Here is a 21,188-nt window from a genome sequence, read left to right on the forward strand (position 1 = left end):
AAGAGAAGAGGAAGTTAACAGGGAGACAGCACTGGAATGGAATGAGAATAGCATCTTTCAACTAAACATGTAGTGACACCTTACACCCACCCACACACGCCCATGCACATGGGTAGCAGTTACTATATAATCCCCTTGAACAGTTCAGGGGAAAAAGAAGGTAACAAAATGGACAGCTTCTTGGCATTTTGCCATGGTCTTTAGTATTTGGTCTCTTCAAGAAAGGCAACTAGTTTGATAGCTGACCCTATAATATTTAGGAAATGAAAGCCATATGTGAGATTAGAAAATCATTTAGTCATAGTGGAGGCACAACTCCAGGATGGAAGAGCAGTGGGCACCTGAAAACTACTGCACATCTTCTTTACCGACCAGAACTTTCTTGTGGCCACGTGGTTTTAGGCCAGGCTTTTTCCAAGGGAACAGACTACACATCGCCTAGTCTGTACAGTCCAGAGAGAGTCACAGTGGAACAAAGCCATAGGCAGTGGGAGGAAGTGCAGTGGGCCCAGAATGAACAGGGTGTAAGGTTCTGTAATCTTCTAAACCAGTGAAATTAGGAAGGACAGAATCTGCAGTCATAAATTTATGAGTCCATATTAAAAAAGTCAATCACTGGAAACATGGATGAGCCTTGAAGATTTTATGCGGAGTGAAATAAGCCAGTCACAAAAGGACAGACATTCTATTATTTGTCTTATGAGGAATATGAGTTGTCAGATTCATAGAGACTGAAAGTAGAATGGTGGTTGCCAGAGGCTGGGGGGAGGGGAAAGTACAGAGTTACTATTTAATGGGGACAGAGGTACAGTTGGGAAAGATGGAAGAGTTCTGGAGATGGATGGTGGTGAAGGCTGCACAACGATGTGAATGTACTTAATGTCACTGAACCGTACATTTGAAAAATATACATTTTATGTCACGTATATTTTACCACATATTGTTTTTTAATCAATCACTGAAGAAGCCAATATGGAAAATGAACTGAATGTTAAAGAAAAAGACAAAACCCCTTTTTATTTTACATCAAGAGATAAGTACCTAGCTCCAAGCTCAAGGTCTAGATTGAGGATAATCATTATGAGCCCTACTAAAGGACAACCACACACAGTTTTAAGAACGCTGTCACACAGGTCACCTTGTAGCTCTCCTTCACTCGATGCCTAACTCTTCCAGACGTCCCAGTACTGAGGAAGGGTTTCCTCTTTCCAGCTTTGCCCAACCTTATTCATAATAGACAAATGAAAAGTCCCAGAAACCTGTTCTGTTTGGGAAAGTTTTCTTTTGTTCTAGGCTTCGGTGGTTAATATGCTTGACGAATTTCAGAGTTTCTCTATCTCTGTAGACCAATGCCAAAGAATTGTTTTCTGGATTCACCGTTAGCAGCTGAAATAGGCAAATACAGTGATACATCAGAACACGGAGATTATTCTCACCTCTTTTCTTAAACAGATGGTTCCATATCAAATACTCAGCCTCCGGCGATAGAGGATCCTTTAAAGTATCCTTTACTAGGAGGAGCTATTGATCTTGCTGTCCAGCATTTTCCAATAGGCCCCATTCCAGTACATACCCAGAAAAGTTTTACCTAATGCATTTATTTCTTACTACATTGAAAGATTCATGGGAATGCACCATCTGACTCTTAATTTATTTGGAATTTCTTTTAGCCGGGTAGAATGCTTAGTGATTATCCTTTAGCCTCTTTATTCCATGCTGAATACTTTCTACTAGAAATTAGAACCACTGCCAGCCAGACCAATGTGGATTTATCACCTAAAGACCCTGGCAGAAGGTCATAAAAGTTGTGTCTCTGAAGAATGAAAGTGTCTTCAAGAACTAAAAAAGGATGGTTTGCTATCAGAAGCAACTTACCTCTTCATCTTCTCCTTTGGCAATGTAGGAGGTAAAGCCACCATACTCTGGCTCCCAGCCTTATGAAGGGAAAACAAAGAGCATTCAGAAAGCTCTCACTGCAAGAGTTACATCATCTGTTTGAATCATTGATCCCATGCTGTTTAAAACGGGGATCTGGGAGTTCAGTAGAACCAACTCTGACTTATGAGCCTGAATTTATTATTCAACCAACACTGAATAAGAACTGAAAACTAAGAACTAAATATAAAATACACCTAGAAGGACAATTACATAAAAGCTCTGGGGGGTTCATTAGATGGAAATTATGATTTAGTTCATCTCCTATACCTTGGTCACAGATACAAATAGTACTTTGAGTTGGGAGATGACTGAAATTCATGACCCCTAAGATGCCTTCCAGCAGAGCTCCTGTGATCTGAGATCCTGGCCAAGGCAAATTACTTGTGAACTGGTTCAGTTAGAGAGGGTCACTCAGGAGAGACTGTCCCTCTTACCTTCACAGCCACAGTAGAGAAGTAAGTCCAGGGCAAATTCAGTCTTGCTGTTGTCATGGATTAAAGTGTAGTGACCAGTCTTCCAATGCCTCAGTTCCCCCTGGCATGTGGGAACACTTGATTCTAAGAAAAAAACAACAGAAGGCCAGAAAAAAATAACCTTGATACCACTGTAAATTGCAAAAGAATGATAATTAGGAACAGTTATAGCACTAAAGAGAAACTATTTCCATAAACCTTCAGCTGACCTATTGCTCCATTATATTATTAAATATATAAGCCTTATAATGAAAAAAAGTTGACTTTCTATTTCTCTTTACCATGATTTTCAGATGGAGTATATATTTAGCGGCCAGAAATTTTCTTTAAAATAACATGAATATTATTGTTAAATAAACTTTACTTTTTAGAGCAGTTTTTACAGAAAAATTAAATTTCCCAGAAAGTACAGTCCCTCTACTCCTGCCACACACAACCCCTGCCCCTCCCCATCCGTTTCCTCTATTATTAACATCTTGCTTTAGTGTGCTTTATTTGTTACAACTGACCAATATTGGTGCATTATTAACTGAAGTCCACAGTTTACATTAGGGTTCATTCTTGGTGTTGTACATTCTACTAGTTTAATGTCACGTGTCCATTCCATCTTGTTTGTAGACGATTAAACGTCCTCTGCTTTTAATAATTTCCTTCTACCTATCTGTCCAAATTCAAGCAAGTTTTTCTTAGGCTGATATTGGTTCTTAGCAGAAAGAAGCCACTCACCTTCCTCTTCTTTGTGTTCCTGTGTTTTAGAGTACGTTTAGGTAAAGCCAGTCATATTTCTCTCCACCATCTGTACTACTGTTAGCCTAATACAACGTACTAGCTGTTCTTCCTCCCCGGAATGCTGTTCTAGCAGATCCTTCTTGTCATTCAGATCTGAGCTTGGATGACAGCTCCTCAGACAGGCTGGTCCAGATTGCCCATTCACCTAAGAGGCCACCAGTCATTCCTCAGCCCATAACCCTATTCAGATCTCCTGCAGAGCACCTATCCTTATTTGATGTTTTCTTGTTGTTCGTGTATCATTTAATCTCTGTCCTCTCCTACTATCAACAGACTATAAGCCAGGGAGAGCAGAGACCTTGTCTGTCTTCTTCTCCAGAAATAGGGCCTAGCATATAGTAGGTGCTTAAGAAATGTTTGTTGAATGAATAAATGACTGAATCGTGAATACCTAATAGTAAAAGAAGGACAGAACGCAACAGCAGCTTACCTTTCTTTGCATCGTTTTCCTCTGGCTCTGGGTCCGTCTGTTCGTTGCTCTGCTGGCTGCTGTTGCTGATGGCCGCCCGCCTGCTCTCTGGCTCAGAACTGCGGCTAGGCCCTTCTTCAGTGTTCTCAGCAGCAGAGGCTGCTTCTCCCTCTTTTTTGTCCTCAAGCTCACCTTCTTCTGAAGGGGCCAAGAAGTGAAGTTTCAGGCCTGTGAAGTTGGAGAGCAGCAAGAACATTGCCTCGGAGCGAAATAATGCCATGCAGTCCTTCAAGATGTCGGGAAGTTTGCTCTCCTCAGCCTTCTCGTAAAACCTGGAAAGCAGCGATGCCAAGGTGTTCATCAAAGCCACAGATGTAATATTACTCATGGGATGAAAGCTGATCATTAGCTTTGTATCTCTTTCCCTAAACCTTGCATAGCTTACTAACGTCCAAGTTGTTACAATAATGAGGTTTTGTTAGGGCCTGCTACTGGATGTCCCTGGGAACAAAACATCATTTGGGCAAATGCCCTATTATTGGAGGTGAGCCTTGCAGGCAGGTGTTGAAGGCAGAAGCAAATGTCTTGGATGATGGGTTCTACCTTTTGTTAGGGGGACCTCGGCTGCTCCATTCCACATCTCCTTTCTCCAAAGCCTCACACACCTCTGCAAATTTCTCAGGCTGGAAAAGGAGCAAATGAAGCAGCAGTTAGCAGATCTCCCTATGATCCCACACTGGTCTTGCAGGTACAGCAGCTCTGCGGAATCATGCTGGCTGATTCCTAAAAGGGCCAGGTGACTCTCATCCCTTTCACACAACCTCCCCCAGTCCTGATACGCTGAAGCCAGAGCAAAGACTGGATAAGTCGTCAGCATGCTTTTAGCCAAGTCACATGAGTGTCAATTTGGGCCATTTCCTTAAGTAGCTGTATGTCTTACATCAAATTGCTAAACCTCTCAAATTCCTGCATTTATTATAATGAAAATGTCTATATAATAATACGGATTCTTTAGGCCTCAGCTCATTCCCTTGATTTAATCAGCATTCTAAACTTGTCCAGTGTAGTACAAGAAGCTGATTAATCTATTAAAATATTCTCCATAAGAGCCTTTATAAGTACTTGTTTAATGCAGTTTCCTATGGAGTATTCTACAAACAGTAATCCTATCAGTTGTAAAACAGGAAAAAGGATCCCAAAGGATGGTTTAGGTGAGCTGAATTAAATAGGGTTAAACAAATTTATTTACTATTAATACTTCTCAAATTCCTTAATATGCTATGTCAGCTGTATAATTCAGAGAGAGAGGCAGTATGTAGTGTCTCTCAACCTTTTTTTCAAGGAGGCACCAACTCTTGGGACTGTGATTCCATGGGACCCAGGGTCACCTGGGAAAAACCACACTCGCATACGTGATCTCATTTTGCCCTCACAACAACTCTTCAAGATGGGCAAGTATTATTCCAGTTTAACTGATGATGAAATAAAAGTGAGACCTTAGTAATTTGCTCAGGTCAGTAAAACCACGTAGCCAAGATGTGAATATAAAGTCTTCTAGGGCTTCCCTGGTGCTGCAGTGGTTGGAAATCTGCCTGCCAATGTAGGGGACACGGGTTCAATCCCTGGTCAGGAAGATCCCACATGCCACGGAGCAACTGAGCCCGTGCGTGCCACAGCTACTGAGCCTGCACTCTAGAGCCCATGAGCCACAACTACTGAGCCCGTGCGCCTAGAACCCGTGCTCCACGATGAGAGGCCACCGCGGTGAGAGGCCCACGCACCACAGGGAAGAGTGGCCCTCGCTCTCTGCAACTAGAGAAAAGACCACACACAGCAATGAAGACCCAACGCAGCCAAAAATAAATTTAAAAAAATAATAATAAAGTCTTCTAACTTCTAACCTAGTTCTCTCTCCATTATAATGTGCTACCTCATCATTCTCAAACATTTGTTACTAATTTGTTAATCAGTAATCTTTCTATTATTTAAAAGTAATTGGTAAGTACCATAGTCATCAAATGACTAGGATGGGAACTACACACCACTCATCCCCAATATAGAAGTGTGTGTGTGGGACTTCCCTGGTGGCGGGCGCAGTGGTTAAGAATCCACCTGCCAATGCAGGGGACACGGGTTTGAGCCCTGGTCCGGGAAGATCCCACATGCCGCGGAGCAACTAAGCCTGTGCACCACAACTACTGAGCCTGCGCTCTACAGCCTGCGTGCCTAGAGCCCCTGCTCCACAACAAGAGAAGCCACTGCAACGAGAAGCCCACGCACCGCAATGAAGAGTAGTCCCGGGCTTCCCTGGTGGTGCAGTGGTTGAGAGTCCGCCTGCCGATGCAGGGGACACGGGTTCGTGCCCCGGTCCGGGAAGATCCCACATGCTGCGGAGCGGCTGGGCCCGTGAGCCATGGCCGCTGGGCCTGCGCGTCTGGAGCCTGTGCTCCGCAGCGGGAGAGGCCACAACAGTGAGAGGCCCACGTACCGCCAAAAAAAAAAAAAAAAAAAAAAAAAGAGTAGTCCCCACCCAGTGCAGCCAAAAATAAATAAATTAAATAAAATTTAAAAAAAGTGTGTGTGATTAAGATTCTAGAGAACGGGAATACCCAAGGGACTCGACCCACTAACATACGACTGATACCAATGTTAACTATTATCATCATTTCTATATTTGAAGAAGAGGATGATGTAAACATGCTAACCAGGAACAAAACAAAAAGCAACAAAACGGGCTTCCCTGGTGGCGCAGTGGTTGAGAGTCCGCCTGCCGATGCAGGGGAAACGGGTTCGTGCCCCGGTCTGGGAGGATCCCACATGCCGCGGAGCGGCTGGGCCCGTGAGCCATGGCCGCTGAGCCTGCGCGTCCGGAGCCTGTGCTCCGCAACGGGAGAGGCCACAACAGTGAGAGGCCCATATACCGCAAAAAAAAAAAAAAAAAAAAAAAAGAGCAACAAAAACTCTTAGTGATGCCTCTTCACCCACCCAGGAAGCAAGGCTGCAAGCCAAATGTGGTATATCAGACAGGATTTGCTGGCCTACCTTAAGGAACTCTTTTAGGAGAATTTCAGAGCTTTCTTCAAATTCTTCTTGAATTTGAACTTGGTACTCCATGTCGAGATAAGTAGGGTTGATCCAATCATACAAAATTTCATGCTACAAAGCAGCAGCAGGTGCAAAGGGTGAGTTAATAATTCCTACTGCTTTTGTTCTGACATCATTTTACACTGGTAAAATATATGCATATCTTCACTTTGTAATTTTCTCCTTGTTAAATAAAGTTCTGGAAAGCTCTGCCTTAGAAAGACACTGTCAAAAGTGTATCTAAGAAGGGTGGAAAGGCAAGCTCAAAGCCTAGTTCTGTTATCAGGATGAGCCACTTTTAAAACCAGAAAAGCAAATGACATGCCACAGCTTTTCTAAGACAAGAATCCCAGCAACAGGAATTTATCCTTACATCTTGTGGGATGTGAGGGCTCCGAGGTATGAGAGGTTCAAAGTAGGTGGGAGGCCTGGTCAGTGAAGGACCATGAAACCAGCCGCTGATGGACAAACGCGACTTTTCTTCAGACAGGACTTCGGAAACCTGAAAGGACAAGACCAGCAGCACGTCAATACAAAGACCAGCGGGGCAAATTACCAGCCAAGGCTCACTAATTTCAGGACCCTTCACACTAGGTGTGAAAACAACCTGGCCGGACAGTCCAACCGGAAGCCGTCACATTTAGAGAACAGGCGACTGAAAAGCATACTCTTTGGCCCTCTATGTATTTGTGGCTCACAGTCTTTACCTGGTGAAAGGATACTGGAGACACTTCAAAGAAAACCAGTGTGTTCCATGAAGGGATAAGAGACTTGACAATCTGCTTCGGCTGAAAGTGTTCTGCATGGGGAGACAACACATCTGTAAATGTGCTTCATCATCATTAATCACTTCCAGGCCGCCTCGTTTCACCTTGACAATTTTCCAATTTCTACGGGTAGCTAAATGTCCCCTCCAGATCTCCATATGCCACCCCCTTCCATCTGTTTCTCTTATATAGTTCTGCTAGGTGATATCTGTTCTTACTCCACCATGCTCTATTACTGATGAAGGCTGGAAAAGGTTCTGAACGTCTTCTGGAGTCGAGCTCTGGTGTCAGTCATTAAAAAAAATAAAAAAGACCCTGACCTCCCATCAGAGGCACTGGTCCTGGCAGATTCATAGCCACGGGTGGCTGCACATGTTCTCTACCCTCCCACGGCCAGCATTCAGAAGCAGGGTCTGACTATTCCTCATCTTAACTCGGCTCTAACTTATCTCTGGAGTAATGATTATTTCAGGCACAACTCAGGAGAGGTGGCTGTCAGGGCTGGCAATTATCCCCCTGTGGTCGCCACTGTAATGAAGAGCTTCCATCTCCCGAGGAGCACAGACAGAGCGCCTAAGGACCCGGAAGTGGCTGTTGGTGTTGAAGAGCACGCCTTTGTCTTACCATCAACGTTGTACAGGTCCAGAGTGCCCCCCAAGCTCCTGTCCCAGGGAGGAACCAGGTAAAGAATGAAGGCAATCCGGCGTCCTTCCAGCTCGTCGTCATGGCAGAGCAGGGCATCTGCAATAGTTCAGCGTGCACCATAATGTCCCTGTGCGGCAATGAGCAGCGGACATCTGACTCTGCGCTCACTATCAGTCCACCTGCTATTCCTCCGTAACGTCAGCTCCTCCAGCTTTAAAATGACACTTATTTCTCCTCTTTTATAATTACAGGAATAAAACTGTCAATATAGAAAACTCTAAAAACGCTGAAGAACACATATACAGACTCAGACAATCACTACTAAAATTTTTACATATATTCTTGCAGTATTTTTCAACATACATGTATTTGCTTTTTAAAAAATAGCATCCTACAGTGGTTGTTTTGTGGCCTTTTTTCTTTTATTACATGGCAAATGTCTTTTCTATCATCTCTTTTAATGGCTGCATAGTTATTCTAGGACTGAGCAAGATAGGCATCCGGGCAAGGTGGGAGAGGGGAGGGGATGCTATGGGTGAAGTGAGATCATTCCACACGGAGGGATTGTTTTAATAAACAAACATATTGAAAATAATGGAAAGCAGATTTCTTAGGGTTGAAGACTGGAATTGCAAATATGGAAAAGGAGAAATCTAGAATGAACCCTATGGTGTGGAAATGAAACCAGAGGAATCAATGTGACTTGTCTAGAGCACAGGAAATATAAGATAACCCTGGAAAATCTTGTTTTGCTAGGAAGTAAGATATAATAAGAATGATGAGTGAAAGTGAGTGAAACCCACATAGGGGCCTTCTCGGTGACAGACCTCTTGGTGTCCCCTGCTTATTGCTGATTGGGAAAAGAGGCCATGGAAATTAAGCTGTGACTTCCTAGGCCCTCCATGTGAAGCAAAGAGCAGGCCCCAGCAGCTAATGATTGAGGAATAAAGAATGCAGAAACAAAGATAGGGCAGGCAGACGAGAGTAGCCATAACTTAATAAGTCAGTCACAAGGACTCCCAGTTCTGCTTCAATGGTAAAGGTAAGTCTGACACACATTCCTAAGCTGTTTTATAGAAACCAGACCCCCCACAGCAGATGAGAAAAGCTGACCACGAGCATATAGCCCTCAGACCGGCTGGAACCTGAAGACTGAGGACGCTGACCCCTGTGACCTCACCTTGTTACCTCACCATGCACCAATCAGAGAACTGTGCACGAGCTGATCACGCACCCTGTGACCCTCTCCCTCACCTTGCCTTTAAAAACCCTTCCCTAAAACCCATCGGGGAGCTTGGCTCTTTTGGGCACGAGCGGCCCGCCCTCCTTGTCTGGTGCCCTGGAATAAACTGTACTTTCCCTCACCACAACCCGGTTTCAGGAGATTGGCTTTGCTGTGCATTGTGAGCAACCCGAGTTTGTTTCAGTTAACATGAGGACATACTAAAAGGACACAGAAGTCAGCTTAAAGGGGCTCCTCTTGATCAAATCAGGGACAATATGAGCATCAACATAATGACAGTAACCATTACATAAATAGTAATCCTTAAATTCACACTGACATAAATAAACAAATGAGTAACTGGGGAAAGGTTTTCTTTACAGTAGAATGACAACTAATAAAGAAATGATTTTATTAGGAAAGAAATCACCATTTGGCAACCTGCATAGTAATAACTGTAGTAAGAAATATCAGTGGATGCTGAAACAAGTGAATCAAAGTTTGATGAGAAATGGAATATTTACATAATCTTAAAGTGTCTCCCCACAAAATACTTATTAACTTAAAGAGAGGAAAAGAACAAGTTTACAGTGGAAAAACTTGATGTCAGCCACCACCTTAATTAAGCGATCAAAGTTAATATCACTAGTAATATGACACACCATCTACCACTTGATAAGATGCAGTAAAAAGAACACATATCTGGGCTTCCCTGGTGGCGCAGTGGTTGAAGAGTCTGCCTGGAGCGGCTAGGCCCGTGAGCCATGGCCGCTGAGCCTGCGTGTCCGGAGCCTGTGCTCCACAACGGGAGAGGCCACAACAGTGAGAGGCCCGCGTACCGCAAAAAAAAAAAAAAAAAAAAGAACACATATCTAATGAGAAAGCAGAGCAGACAAACCCAAACTGAGGGAAGTTCTACAAAATAACTCATCTGTAAATCTTCAGAAGCATCAAGATCATGAAGGTCAAAGAAAGACTGAGGAACTGTTCTAGACTGAAGGCACATGACAACTAAATGCTATGCACAACCCTGGACCAGATCCCTTTGCTATAAGGGACCACATCAACCTGAACGGAGCCTGCGGATTACATTGGAATAATGTATCAATTGTAGTTTCCTGATTCTGATGGCTTCTTACTGTCACACAGCAGAAGTGTCCATGTTGTAGGAGTTACTGAAGTACTCAGGGGTCACGGAGCATCCTAAGGGCAACCTAGTCTCAGGTAAAATGGAAAAAACTTATTTGTACTATGCTTGCCACTTGTCTGTCAGTTTGAAATTACTTCAAATTAAAAAAAAAGTTAAAAAAAGGGCATATGATATGACTCTTCATGTCTCTAAGTTATCCTCAAAATGCTGGTACCAATTTGTACTTCCCTAGGGCAATGTGGGAGAGTAAACCCAAAGCAGAATTTTATTTAGTAAAACAAAACACAAAACACTTTTCCTTCCAGATGAAAACCAAACATATTATCAAAAGGACATTTATATGCTCAGAAAGGTAACAAGAAGGATGCACCCCAAACTGGTGACAGTGGACACATCTGAAGAGAAAGAGGGACAAGGAGAAGGTGAAGGGGACAATTGTGGATTACACTGTATTCTATATTGTTTGACGTTTCTTCCTTAAGAATATATTCACTCATTACCTTCAAAAGAAAAAAAAGACATTGAGGGAAATATGTGTTTCCTGGGAAGTTTAAGAGTAGTTTACACCATCACCTCTGAATTTCCTGATACTGTATGCAAAGTTGGTGTGTATGTGCATTATTGGCCTTTTTCTGAAAATACTGAAACCAAGCAGGACCCTGCAAGGCCTTCCTGGGCACAAAAGCCCCTCTGTGTCCCTTGTTTCTTGTTTATAGAAAAAAAGGCTTCTGTCTCCTAGGCCTCCCCCAGGTTACAAAGAGCAGGCTCAAGCAGTTAATGATTAGGAAAGGAGAGTCACAGGACTCCTAGTTCCTCCTGAAGGGATAGAGATAAGAATCTGATACATATTTTTGAGTTGTTCTGCAGAAACTAAGAAACCCCCTCACCACCCAGGTGGAGGATGGCGATTATATGCTGACCACAAGCACACAGACCCCAGACTTCTGGCTGGAACCAGAAGGTCAGTGATTGAGATTCCTGAAACATCATTCTGTTCCCTCACCACCAACCAATCAGAAGAAAGTCCACGAGCTGATCATGCATCCAAAAACCTTCTCCCCTGTCTTTAAAAACCCTTCCCTGAAAGCCATTGGGGAGTTCACATTTTTTGAGCGTGAGCTGCCCATTCTCCTTGCTTGGCGTCCTTATTTTGCTATAAACACTGCTGTCAAGAGTTTGGCTTTGTGTGCCTTGGGCACACAAGCCCTTGCTTCGTTACAATATGTTCATAGCTTTCATCATACTCCCAAAGAGAACCACTGCCTTATACCTTCCAATAAGATGGGCATTTCTGTACATGACCTGGGTCAGATTGTACTCATTAAGAAGATCCTCATGCTATGAAGGGACACGAAGTCTAGGATTCTGGAACACTGACAACTGTCTTCCCATCACCATTTAGATAAAGCCTTTAAATCTTAGCAACAGCAAGATTTTAATCTTTCTTACCTGAGAATTCATATTTAGCACAGGACACGTCAATGGTTGATTCCAGGTCAATCTTCGAAATGTCTGAAAGCCAAGCCCGGAAATGTTCAAACAGAATTTTCCTAGAAATGTAAACAAAAGATAACTTGTTACACCATAATGTGGGCTCCATTTGGATCTATGTCACAACTATTTTTTCCTGGAGGTTTTGGTTTATTTAAGATCCGTTCTTGAGAATGCTCCTCACTTTAAACTTGCAAAGTTTAGGAGTAACAGTCCCAGAGAAATAAATGTAAATCTCTCTACTGCAATATATTTTTGCTCTACTGTTTTCTTTTCTTTTCTTTTTTTTGGCTGTGCCATGTGGCATGTGGGATCTTGGTTCCCCAACCAGGTATCGAACCAGTGCCCCCTGCAGCAGAGGCGCAGAGTCCTAACAACTGGACCGCTAGGGAAGTCCCTCATCTTATTTTTCTTACTCTTAAATTTATAGTATTGCCCTATCACGACAGTGGTCTGGCCTTTGTCATAGGAACACCAATGTTCCAGTCCGAAGTCACTGATTTTTAGAGCTGTTTTTCAGCACCAATACTAGCACTGTTGTTTAATGAACACTTGGGTGGGTGACACTGTTGTAGATTAAAATAATGGTGACTATTATGCTAATTGTGTAATAATAAACTCTTTCACAGAAGTTCTGATATTAACAGGATACCAAAAAAACAAAGATGGTTGAACATTTCCATTTACCAGCTAAAGTGGCTCTGTATAGAACTCTAACACAATTTAAAACTTAATCAGTTGGCAGTCAACTTTGAAATTATGTTAACTTTGATGAATTAACATTTTTATGTCAATTATATCTCAATAAAACTGGAAAAACATTTTAAAAAACATTTTTAAAGGGTTTATGTTAGTTCAAATTTTGCACATGAAGAGACGGTATTTTTTGGATCATTCTAGTCCAAATGTACATCACTGAAATCCCCATAAAATGCAATTGTACTGTTAATAACTAGATACCAAGTCTCCAGGTTGATGCCCTGAAATTTTATTACCAAATATCTTTTTACACTGTATGCTACCCAATCCAAAAAATTCTATAAAATATTGTGCTTGGTTAGTCCAAACAAAAGTGCCATGTAACTTTTGTAGGCAGAGTTGCAAATTAGACATAATAGGTCAGCATAGCAAACTGCTAAACCAGGCTTCAGGTAATGTAGGTGGTCAACATTTTTGCAAAATCTTGAATCTTGATGTTTTATGTAACTAGTAGTATCAAAGCCTTCACTCCCTCTGTTACTGGTAACATCAGCTTCCACAAATTTATTCCATAGAAAGCTCTTTCTCTAGTTACCCTATGAAAGTGTCACGACAGGGTTATTTTCTGCTGTCATTCTCATTTGTTAATTGTATTCATGAGAGAAATCACAGAACCCAACTGGGAAATAAAAAGATCACCTTTCGGTAAAGACCAAGGAATTCCATCTCTCGTACCATCTGGCTGTTATGCGTTGGATACAGAATGTAACTCAGTCCCACAGGAAAGAAATGCTTACCAGAGGTGTGGTATGAACTAATGAGATAGTGCTTTAAGGCATAGTCTTGGGGGAAAAAAGTTCTAAAATAAATATGAAATATTATGAGTTACAGTTAACATGTGAGCAGTACTTCAGGATTTAGAAGAAATAAACTCTGCAGACTGCTACCATTTATGGAAATATTGCAGAGAAAAAAGAATGAGAAAATATAACTTGTACTGTATAGATGAAAAATAGACAGCTATTACAAAGTAACATGGGCTCACTGTAGCAAAACTAGGAAAAAACCCTATTATAAGTAAAAAGAAACTTTAAAAAACCTGTAGTCCTACTAACCAGATTTAAACATTCCATCCTTCCAAGTCTTTTCCTTTGTACACACGTAGGTATCCAAATATATGTCTCGTTTTTCATATGGGATCCACCATGTGTGCTATTTTAACTTTTCTCTTGATAAGTTTATTTCATCTAGCCTAATATGCCTTTGCCTACAAGAAGTATCATCGTTTTATACATCACTTCAAAAAATAGGATACAACAATAATTGTATGAGACACTGAGTCTCAGAGAGGTTAAAATACACACACAAAAAGTATCTTAGAATGATGAAATAACTTTACCATACTCATGTGTTAAAAGTCACACACATTGGGACTTCCCTGGTGGCACAGTGGTTAAGAATCCACCTACCAATGCAGGAGACACAGATTCAATTCCTGGTCCGTGAAGATCCCACATGCCGCTGAGCAACAAAGCCTGTACCCCACAACTACTGAGCCTGCGCTCTAGAGCCTGCGAGCCACGACTACTGAAGCCCGTGTGCCTAGAGCCCGTGCTCCGCAACAAGAGAAGCCACCGCAATGAAAAGCCTGCACACTGCAACAAAGACCCAACGCAGCCAAAAAAAATAATAAGTCACATCATATTCAACGATTGTATAGTTTTTCACTTTGTTTTGTACCATTAGCTATGTAAATCTTAATGGGTGGGCATTTAATTTGTGATTTTTCACTGTTAGAAACACCATCACAATAAACAATCCTGTATAGAATTTTTGAGCACACCCTTAATTATTTTCTCAGGATAAATTCTTATAAGTGGAATTACACTACAAAAAGACAAGCATCATTTTAAGGGTTTTGATACACCTTTCAAAACTATCTTCAAGATTGCGGCACTGTATAAAGGTATCTACCCCTCTGTCAACACTGGAGTTTTTGTTTTAAATACTTGCAAACTAACATGTGAAAGATGGTATCTCCATTGTTAATTTGTTCCTTGATTACTAACGGTTGAACATTTTATCATTGAGAACTTGGGCCCTGGAATCAGACAGACTTAGGTTTATATCTTAGTTCCCTCAATTTTTACCTAGTTAACTTTGAAGAAGTTACTTAATTTCTCAGCGTCTGTTTCCTCCTCTACAAAAGGGGACAATAATGCGAACAAAGGTTGTATGACATAACGTTTAAAGCACTTACTCCTCTGTCTGGCACATATTATGCACCCAACAAATATGAGCACTTGTTTACCTTAAAGCACAGATGTGAGGCTCTCTTCTCTTCTTCAGATCATCAGACTTGATCATGAAAAAAAGAGAAAAAAAGGATTTCCTTCATAAATCAGACACACAGAGGAGACTAGTTAAGGGAACACTCTGGCAGTAGAGCATTGTCGTTAAGAGCCTGGACTCTGAAGCCAAACTGCCTGGGTTTGAGGTATGGCCCCTCCATTTGGCAGCTCTGTGACTCGGGCAAGTTACCTAGCCTCTCTGTGCCTTATTCATTCAACAAATACTTACATAGTTATTACAGTGGAGCTTACATTCTTGACGGAGAGGGACAACAAACATAAAAAGTCGATTATCAGTATAAAAAAAGGTGACAAATGTCGAGGGAAAATAAAGCAGAGTACGAGGGACCAGAAGTGCTGAGAGTGGGGAAGGGTTTGCAATTATAAATTTGGTGGCCAGGTTAGACTTCACTGAGGTGAAGCAAAGGCTTGAAGGAGATTGGGAGGTGTACCAAGGGAATATCTCAGCAAAGCGCATTCAAGGTCCTGAGTGTGAAGAATGCCTGGCCTGTTCAAGAAATTGCAGGAGCCTGTGCAGCTGCAACAGCGATTTGGGGGAGAGCAGCAGGAGAAGGGGCCAAAGATGCAATGGGAGCCTTAGAACCACTCTGGCTTTTACTCGGAGAAATGAGAACCTTTGGAGATTTGGGGCAAAGGAATAATATGATCTCATTTAATTTTTAAAAACTGAGATAAAATTCACATAACATAAAATTTACAATTTTAACCACCTGAAAGTGTGTATTCAGTGGATTTTTAGCATATTCACCTGCTGTGCAACTATCACCACTAATTCCAGAATATTTTCATCACACTAAAAAGAAACCCTGTACCTATCACGCAGTCACTCCCCATCCCACTCTCCCTCCCCCCAGCTCCTGGCAACCACTAATCTACTCTCTGTCTCTATATATGTTTTGTTGGTCATTACATATAAAAGGAATCACACTATATGTGGCCTTCTGTGTCTAGCTTCTTTCACGGAGTATGTTTTCAAGGTTCATCCATGTTGCAGCAGTACTTAGTACTTCATTCCTTCTTCTGGCTGAATAATATTCCATTGTATAGATGCACCACATTTGGTCTATCCATTCATTAGTTGACAGACGTTGGGTGTTTCTACTTTTTGGCTATTATAGATAATGCTGCTACAAACATCTATGTACAAGCTTTTATGTGAACAAATGTTTTCAGTTCTCTTGGGTCCATTAACTTTTTTTTTTTTACTTCATTAATTTTAATTTTTGGCTGCATTGGGTCTTCATTGCTGCACACGGGCTTTCTCTAGCTGTGGCGAGCGGGGGCTACTCTTCATTGTGGTGTGCGGGCTTCTCATTGCGGTGGCTTCTCTTGTTGTGGAGCATGGGCTCTAGGCGCGTGGGCTTCAGTAGTTGGGGCATGCTCCTCAGCAGTTGTGGCTTGCGGGCTCTAGAGCTCAGGCTCAGTAGTTGTGGTGCATGGGCTTAGTTGCTCCACGGCATGTGGGATCTTCCTGGACCAGGGATTGAACCCGTGTCCTCAGCATTGACAGGTGGATTCTTAACCACTGTGGCACCAGGGAAGTCCCTCCATTAACATTTTAAAAGAACACAATGAAAAAATGAAAGAACACAATGGCTGTAGGTGGGCAAGGGTGGAAGCAAGGAGACTGGTTAATATGCTAAGAGAATAATCCTGGTGAGAGAAAAAGATGGCTTGGACAGGTGTTGGCAGTGGAAGTGGAAAGAAGTGGGCTTTTCTGAATATATTCTGAAGGTAGAGCCCACAGCATTTCCCAATGGACTGGTGATGAGGTGTGAGAGACGAATCAAGGATAACCTCAAGGTTTTTGGCCTCAGCCACTGGAAAGATTGTCGTGAACTGAGATGGGGAAAATTGCAGGTGGAGCAGATTTAGGGGGAGAAGGTCAGGAGTTTAGTTTTGGAAAGTGTGAGACACTTCCTAAGTATCCTAGAGTAAAGGCAAAGCCATGAGACTCTCTGCAATCTGTTTGGAAGTGATTCAAAGGCTAAGCCCTAGAGTACTCTGTCATTAAGAAGCCAGGTACAAAAGGAAGACCTATCGAAGGGAACTAAGAAGGACTCACCTGTGAGGTAGAAGGAAAATGAAGAGAGCATGGTTTCCTGAAAGTAAGGGAGTTCGGGGGAGAGTCTCCAGGAAGGAGGAGTAACAAAGTAGGTCAAATGTTGCCGAGGGTCAAGTAAAACCAGGCCTGAAGACTGATGACTGGATTTACTAATGTGGAAGTTGTGAGTGACCTTGACAAGTACAGTTTCAGTGGTGTGTAACAGGTGAAAGCCTAATAAAGTGGGCTTAACAGAGAACAGAAGAGGAATATGAGACACTATAGATAACTCAGAAGGAATGCTACTGTCAAGGTGAGCAGAGGAATGGGGTGATAGCTGAAGGGGAAAGTTAGGTCAACAGCATTTTTTTCCTTAAGAGAAGAAGAACTAACAGCTTTCTTTCTTTCTTTTTTTTTTTGGTATGTTGAAGGGAATGATCCAGAAGAGAAGGAAAACCTGATGTAGTTTCTTTATCTGTGAAACAGGAACTACTAATGTATCATTATAAGGATTTAATGAATTAATAAATATAAAGCACTTAGCATGGCATAAAGCATGCACTCAGTAATGCTTGCTTTAAAATACAGAGTATCAGGCTACTCCTAATGACAAACTTGGTTAGGAGGACTGGAAGTTGTTATAGACCCAATTATCAAGTCAATTCACAGCACAAGCAAAGAAAAAGGGATATAATTGAAGTTTTATGGGACAGGAGACTGAAAGCAGGTTTTATATTTACTGTCTTAGGATGAAGAAGTTCAGTCCCAAAGTGAGCATAGTAAAAATTATTCACAGCAGAGTTTCATCAAGCACCCATGGGGATCTAAAGTAATGGCTGCTTCTTTTTCCTCTCATTACCCAGTACCCTTTCTATTATTTTGCCTCTCACTGACTTCACAATTAGAAGTATTTTCATCTACCAAATTGCATTAAGTAAGAACCACTTTGATTTCTCAATTTCAGTAATCAGATGCATATAGCCCCAAATCAACAAAAGAGGCCTAGTGTTATCAAAGCTGATATAATTACAAAGGCAGACAACCATGGTTTTTAATTAACCTATACAACTTTACTATGGATGAAAGTTATTTTTCATTAGATTTTCTGAATTATTAAGAGTAACATCATTTGTGTATTTAACCTAACTTGGTTAATTCAATCATATGTTTAAGGCCCAAAGATAGCCAGACTAGGGGACACAACCGGCTCTAGTGTAAAAGAATAAATGCAAGACAGAGAAATTTGTTACTCTTTTATCCCAGATAAAAAGAAATCAGCGGGAAATGGAAAGAAAACAAAATAGTTCTTAATCTTCACTTTTATTTTATTTTTTGTGATTTTAAAGGCTGATGTCCTTGAGGTTCTATAACGATTTCTAAGAGTGATGTACACCATGTACTAAAAGATATCCCCCACAAACTGGGGAAACCAATGACCTATATGTTTTTATACCTAGACTGGGCCTGTCTTCTATGAGTAGGAAAACCAGCCTTGATTTTGAAACAGTCTTTTCTGCCAAATTCAACTGTCCACCGATTTAAAAAGAATAGATCTAACTCTCTGCAGGACATACTGCAATACAGAAAGCCACCTAAAACAAAGACATGAACTCAAAAATTTAAATGGTTATTACCTTCCAACATACTACTCTCTTCATTATACCACTCCCCAAAATGTACTTATCCTTTTTGTTTATAATGTATTTACTTACCGGCTTACTGTATTTTCGGACTATCTTTCACCATCACTATCACCTCTATTATTTTAGATTTTAAAGGCTTTCAGGGTAGGAACAGGCAAAGACTTCCATATAATAATTAAAGCACCAAACACATAGTTAACACTCAGCTTATGTTAAATAAATGAATGCTTTTAACAAAGTCAAGGCAAGGACCCTCAATGGCAAACCCAAACTAAAACCTCAAGTCTAAAGGTATTCAATGATTTTATAGAAAATGAATTTCTGAAGTGGAAAAGCTAATGTGAAAGGGCCATAAATACCTGCTGGAACTTATATAAATCATTATACTTTTCATGGAAGTCCAAGTTCAAAAGTTCCTTCTGAAGTCCTTCCAAGAAGTTTTCACTTTGGATGAAGTTTGGGATCACACAGTGAAGAAAGGGGTCCATGTCCATGACAATGGCTTCTGTGGGGAGGAAAGCATTATCTATGACTTTTCCCTTTTTTTTTTTTTTTGCGGTACTCGGGCCTCTCACTATTGTGGCCTCTCCCATTGCGGAGCACAGGCTCCGGACACGCAGGCTCAGCAGCCATGGCTCATGGGCCCAGCCGCTCCGCGGCATGTGGGATCTTCCCGGACCGGGGCACGAACCCGTGTCCCCTGCATCGGCAGGCAGACTCTCAACCACTGCGCCACCAGGGAAGCCCCCTTTTGTATTTCTGACCTGTGAGCAGCACAGTAGAGAGAATACAAAAGGGATGGTCATGAATTTTCAGAAATCTAGTACCTAAAATTTAAGATTTTGGGGAAGAATTATAAGCTCTTCCTTTTTTTTTTCCCACTTAATACTACTTTTTAAAGGTATTGTGCTTAAAAATATTAGTCCTTAAGATGAGTACAAACGATATCACTAAATTAAGATTTCTGCTCTTTTTGGGGTTTTTTAGTTCAACGATTACTTATTCAACTGAATGTATTTTAGAGTCTTAATTCATTTCCCCCCAAACTTCAAATGAGAGTAGCAAATTAAAAACAAGAATAACAATACTGGCAGCCAATTTTTCTTCAACCCTTTTTCTTTGCCTAAGTTACAGCTAGAGGAAGTTATAAAATTCATACTTCTTAAAAAAAAAAAAAGTCAGGTCAGGCATAACCTCCTCTAACTCTTTGAGTTTTACCTCAACTTTTTACCCACTGCTTCTGGTGGGATAGATTATGTACCCCTCTAATACAAACCACCACCACCTCCCACCAGCTGCCAGGCACTGTGGCGCTTTAACATGTATTATCTCATTTAATCTTCTCAAGAGTTTTAAGGTAGACGTCATCACTATCTCCATCCCACATATAAGGAAACTGAAAAGTCCCTGAGTGTCCAGAGCTTACACTCCAAACACTAAGCTACCACTTTCTATGTGCATCCGGGACACCAAGGACTCATCTCTTAAAGCACTCAACCACTGAAACAAAAATCATGGCAAACTTCAGAAGGCAAAGCATGATGCATTAAGCAGAGTTCTTATCCTATGAGGTGATATTTGAAGCTGAGGCTGGAATCATTTGATGAAGGTTCCTTCCTTTGGTCAAAACCATGTTTACCTTCATGGGTCACGTTGTTGAACTACAGGCCGGCAAAACTGAGTAAGCTCAGGTGCCTGCTATCTGGCAGCTCCCAACAAATGCTCTGGCTACGCTATCATGGGACAAACGAGCGTTACCTTCGGAGGAAAACCGCAAAAGCCACTCAACTATGCGTCCAAATGTTTACTGGTCCTTACTCAGAAAAATATGTATTGATGCGTACATACATTAGCTTATTAATCACAGTCAACATCTTTCCGAGGGAAATACTATTAGTTATCCTACTTTACATAGTAAGGAGCTGAACTCATTGCCCAACGACGCACAATCAGTGAAGAAGATTCTACCTCACCTCTAATTCCAGAATTTCCATGAACTTGCATGCTCTGTATTTCCCGAAACTCCCTGGCCTTCATTTCTTCCTCTTCTAGGTTTCTAAATCCAAACTGAACTTGGAAAAGGGACAGCAGGCCAGGCAGGAGAGTCGGAGGTGGCAAAGTCACGCTCTCTCCAAGAGCCTCTTCCCCTGTGGCCTCGCTGCTCAGGAATCGGCTAGAGTGCCAGGACTTTTTCAGAGGCTCCCGACCCGGTGCTGCGCCTCCCCCTTCACAGCACCCGCTTACCGTGGCGGAACGGCGTCCTGCGACTCCAGGCCTCAGCCACCTGCTTTTTCAAGGTTTCCTCCGTGACAGCATCCGAAAACTTCGCCATCACCTCCTTCTTTCCCTTTTTCCCAGCCCGGCTCGGGACGGGCTCAGCAGGCCGCTTTCCACTCATCTCCTCGCAAGCGGCAAGACCCACGTCACGCTAATCTAGCGGCTCTTTTCCTACGGAGACTGCA

At 41.9% G+C, this 21,188-nt stretch overlaps 1 protein-coding gene across 2 annotated transcripts; it reads right to left on the bottom strand.

Moving 5' to 3' along the window:
- Window positions 1–924: 924 nt before the first annotated feature.
- Window positions 925–21,169, bottom strand: OGFOD1 (2-oxoglutarate and iron dependent oxygenase domain containing 1). Of its 2 annotated transcripts, XM_060084553.1 has the most exons (13): window positions 20,971–21,169; window positions 19,086–19,231; window positions 14,979–15,025; window positions 11,927–12,027; window positions 8,085–8,201; window positions 7,401–7,492; window positions 7,067–7,195; window positions 6,652–6,765; window positions 4,213–4,292; window positions 3,631–3,941; window positions 2,373–2,495; window positions 1,876–1,934; window positions 925–1,386 (listed from the first exon to the last, which is right to left on the bottom strand). In XM_060084553.1, the coding sequence occupies exons 1-13, from the start codon at window positions 21,122–21,124 to the stop codon at window positions 1,225–1,227; spliced, it is 1,635 nt and encodes a 544-aa protein (XP_059940536.1). In that variant the 5' UTR covers window positions 21,125–21,169; the 3' UTR covers window positions 925–1,224. The 2 variants fall into 2 exon arrangements, with proteins under 2 accessions (XP_059940536.1, XP_059940537.1); XM_060084554.1 differs by lacking the exon at window positions 6,652–6,765.
- Between the last annotated feature and the right edge of the window lie 19 nt (window positions 21,170–21,188).

This window comes from Mesoplodon densirostris, chromosome 19, assembly GCF_025265405.1.
Source record: "Mesoplodon densirostris isolate mMesDen1 chromosome 19, mMesDen1 primary haplotype, whole genome shotgun sequence".
Lineage (NCBI taxonomy): Eukaryota > Metazoa > Chordata > Mammalia > Artiodactyla > Ziphiidae > Mesoplodon > Mesoplodon densirostris.

What these genes read in the sequence shown, in the direction of transcription:
- OGFOD1 (XM_060084553.1), bottom strand. Translation starts at nt 21,124, where the DNA reads ATGAGTGGAAAGCGGCCTGCTGAGCCCGTCCCGAGCCGGGCTGGGAAA. An exon ending in ATTTATATAAGTTCCAGCAG is followed by an intron (nt 15,026 to 19,085) that starts GTATTTATGGCC and finishes TTCATGATCAAG; the next exon opens with TCTGATGATCTGAAGAAGAG. An exon ending in CCAAAGGAGAAGATGAAGAG is followed by an intron (nt 1,387 to 1,875) that starts GTAAGTTGCTTC and finishes TGCCTATTTCAG; the next exon opens with CTGCTAACGGTGAATCCAGA.